The sequence below is a fragment of the Octodon degus genome, unplaced genomic scaffold, assembly GCF_000260255.1.
Source record: "Octodon degus isolate 3935 unplaced genomic scaffold, OctDeg1.0 scaffold00098, whole genome shotgun sequence".
Lineage (NCBI taxonomy): Eukaryota > Metazoa > Chordata > Mammalia > Rodentia > Octodontidae > Octodon > Octodon degus.
This window is the reverse complement of record NW_004524674.1, coordinates 164688-165994: the sequence shown is the minus strand read 5'-3', so window position 1 is coordinate 165994 and position 1307 is coordinate 164688. Positions and strand designations below refer to the sequence as shown.

The 1307-nt window shown below is 34.2% G+C and overlaps 1 protein-coding gene across 1 annotated transcript in view; it reads left to right on the top strand.

Moving 5' to 3' along the window:
• The window catches only part of Spata22 (spermatogenesis associated 22), a 26691-nt gene that overhangs the window by 8760 nt on the left and 16624 nt on the right, over positions 1-1307 (top strand). Inside the window, exon 4 of the mRNA XM_004638497.2 lies at positions 303-642. Within this exon, the coding sequence (XP_004638554.1) occupies positions 303-642 (340 nt within the window). The remainder of the gene's footprint in view (positions 1-302; positions 643-1307) is intronic.

The following is a 1307-nucleotide window of genomic DNA, read 5'->3' as shown; positions in this document are numbered from 1 at the left end:
ACATTCTGGAGCAAAAATCATTCTTAAATTGGAGACTTACTATACTTTGTCTGAGTTGGGAGGTTAGTTTTCTCTGGGCCTTGAATCTGCCAGGAACATGGCCAAATTATTTCCTCATTAAAACTCCATCACCTCACCTGGGCAGAGGTAAATAATACATTGGTTATTGATGTGTTTTGGTTTTTTAACTAGTTAGTAGTTACAAAATAGTTAATATACCTTAAATTGCCACAGAACCAAAAATTTCATCAATTATTTTAAATTTTAAAATGTACGATGAAAATTTTGTTTTACTATTGTAGCTGTAGAGATGACAACAAAAATACCAGTGTAAAAACTTGGGATAAAAATGATTTTCGACCTCAACGCAACAGAACAAACCTCGTGGAAAATGCTGGAATATATTCTTTTCCAGTGAATTTAGGAGCTCAACAGCAAAAACAATTAATAGCTGAACCTCATAACTTAACTCATCACAGAGAAACTGAGGTGCTGAGACAAACACATTCATCAAAAATACCTGAGTATAAGACAGAAGGCCAAAAGAAAAGCAGCTCAATACAGGCATTTAAACCTAATTATCAACAATATAAATTTAAGAAACAAATGTTGGATGATATGCCAGAAGAAAAGACTTCGAAGGTAAGTATTTAAGTATTAATGAACGACTTACTCACATGTTTAAAAATGTGAGATAAATACTTGGGAAGTTACCAGACATAATATTTGAAATTAGTCATGTGGTATATATTACTTATAGCACAACCATATAGTTTCATGGGAATGGATGAATGTTAGTTTCTAAAATATTTTCTTAGGGTTGTGAATGGCTGCTCCTTTTCATATTTGCTTTGGAGTTTCTTTCTGGAGTCTGGCTTTCACAGCTTATTAAGATAATAGTTTATTGCTTGTAGAAGTTATCCAAGCTCTTCATATATAATTCTGGGGTTTTTTCAATAGAGATCAGAAAAATGTTTCTGTTAACAGCCAGGTAATAGGTGTTTTTGGCTTTCTGGGTCATGCTGTCTGCAGTAGCTGCTTAGTGATACCATGTAGTTCTGGAGCTGAGCTTACAGGTAGCTGTGGCCGTGTTCTAGCAAAAGTTCATAGAAAAAGGTGGCAGGTTGGATTTGAAGTCTGGCCATACCTTGCTGATCCTGCTTTATAACCTGCTCTTATTTTACCTTTGTAGCTGTACATTCTACATTCTACCAGTTTTCTGATGTGCTGGTCATTCTGGACTCTAAAATTTAGTCTCATTTCCTTTCTATGTACATTGTTTTAATTGTTCTTTGTAAATACTTTCT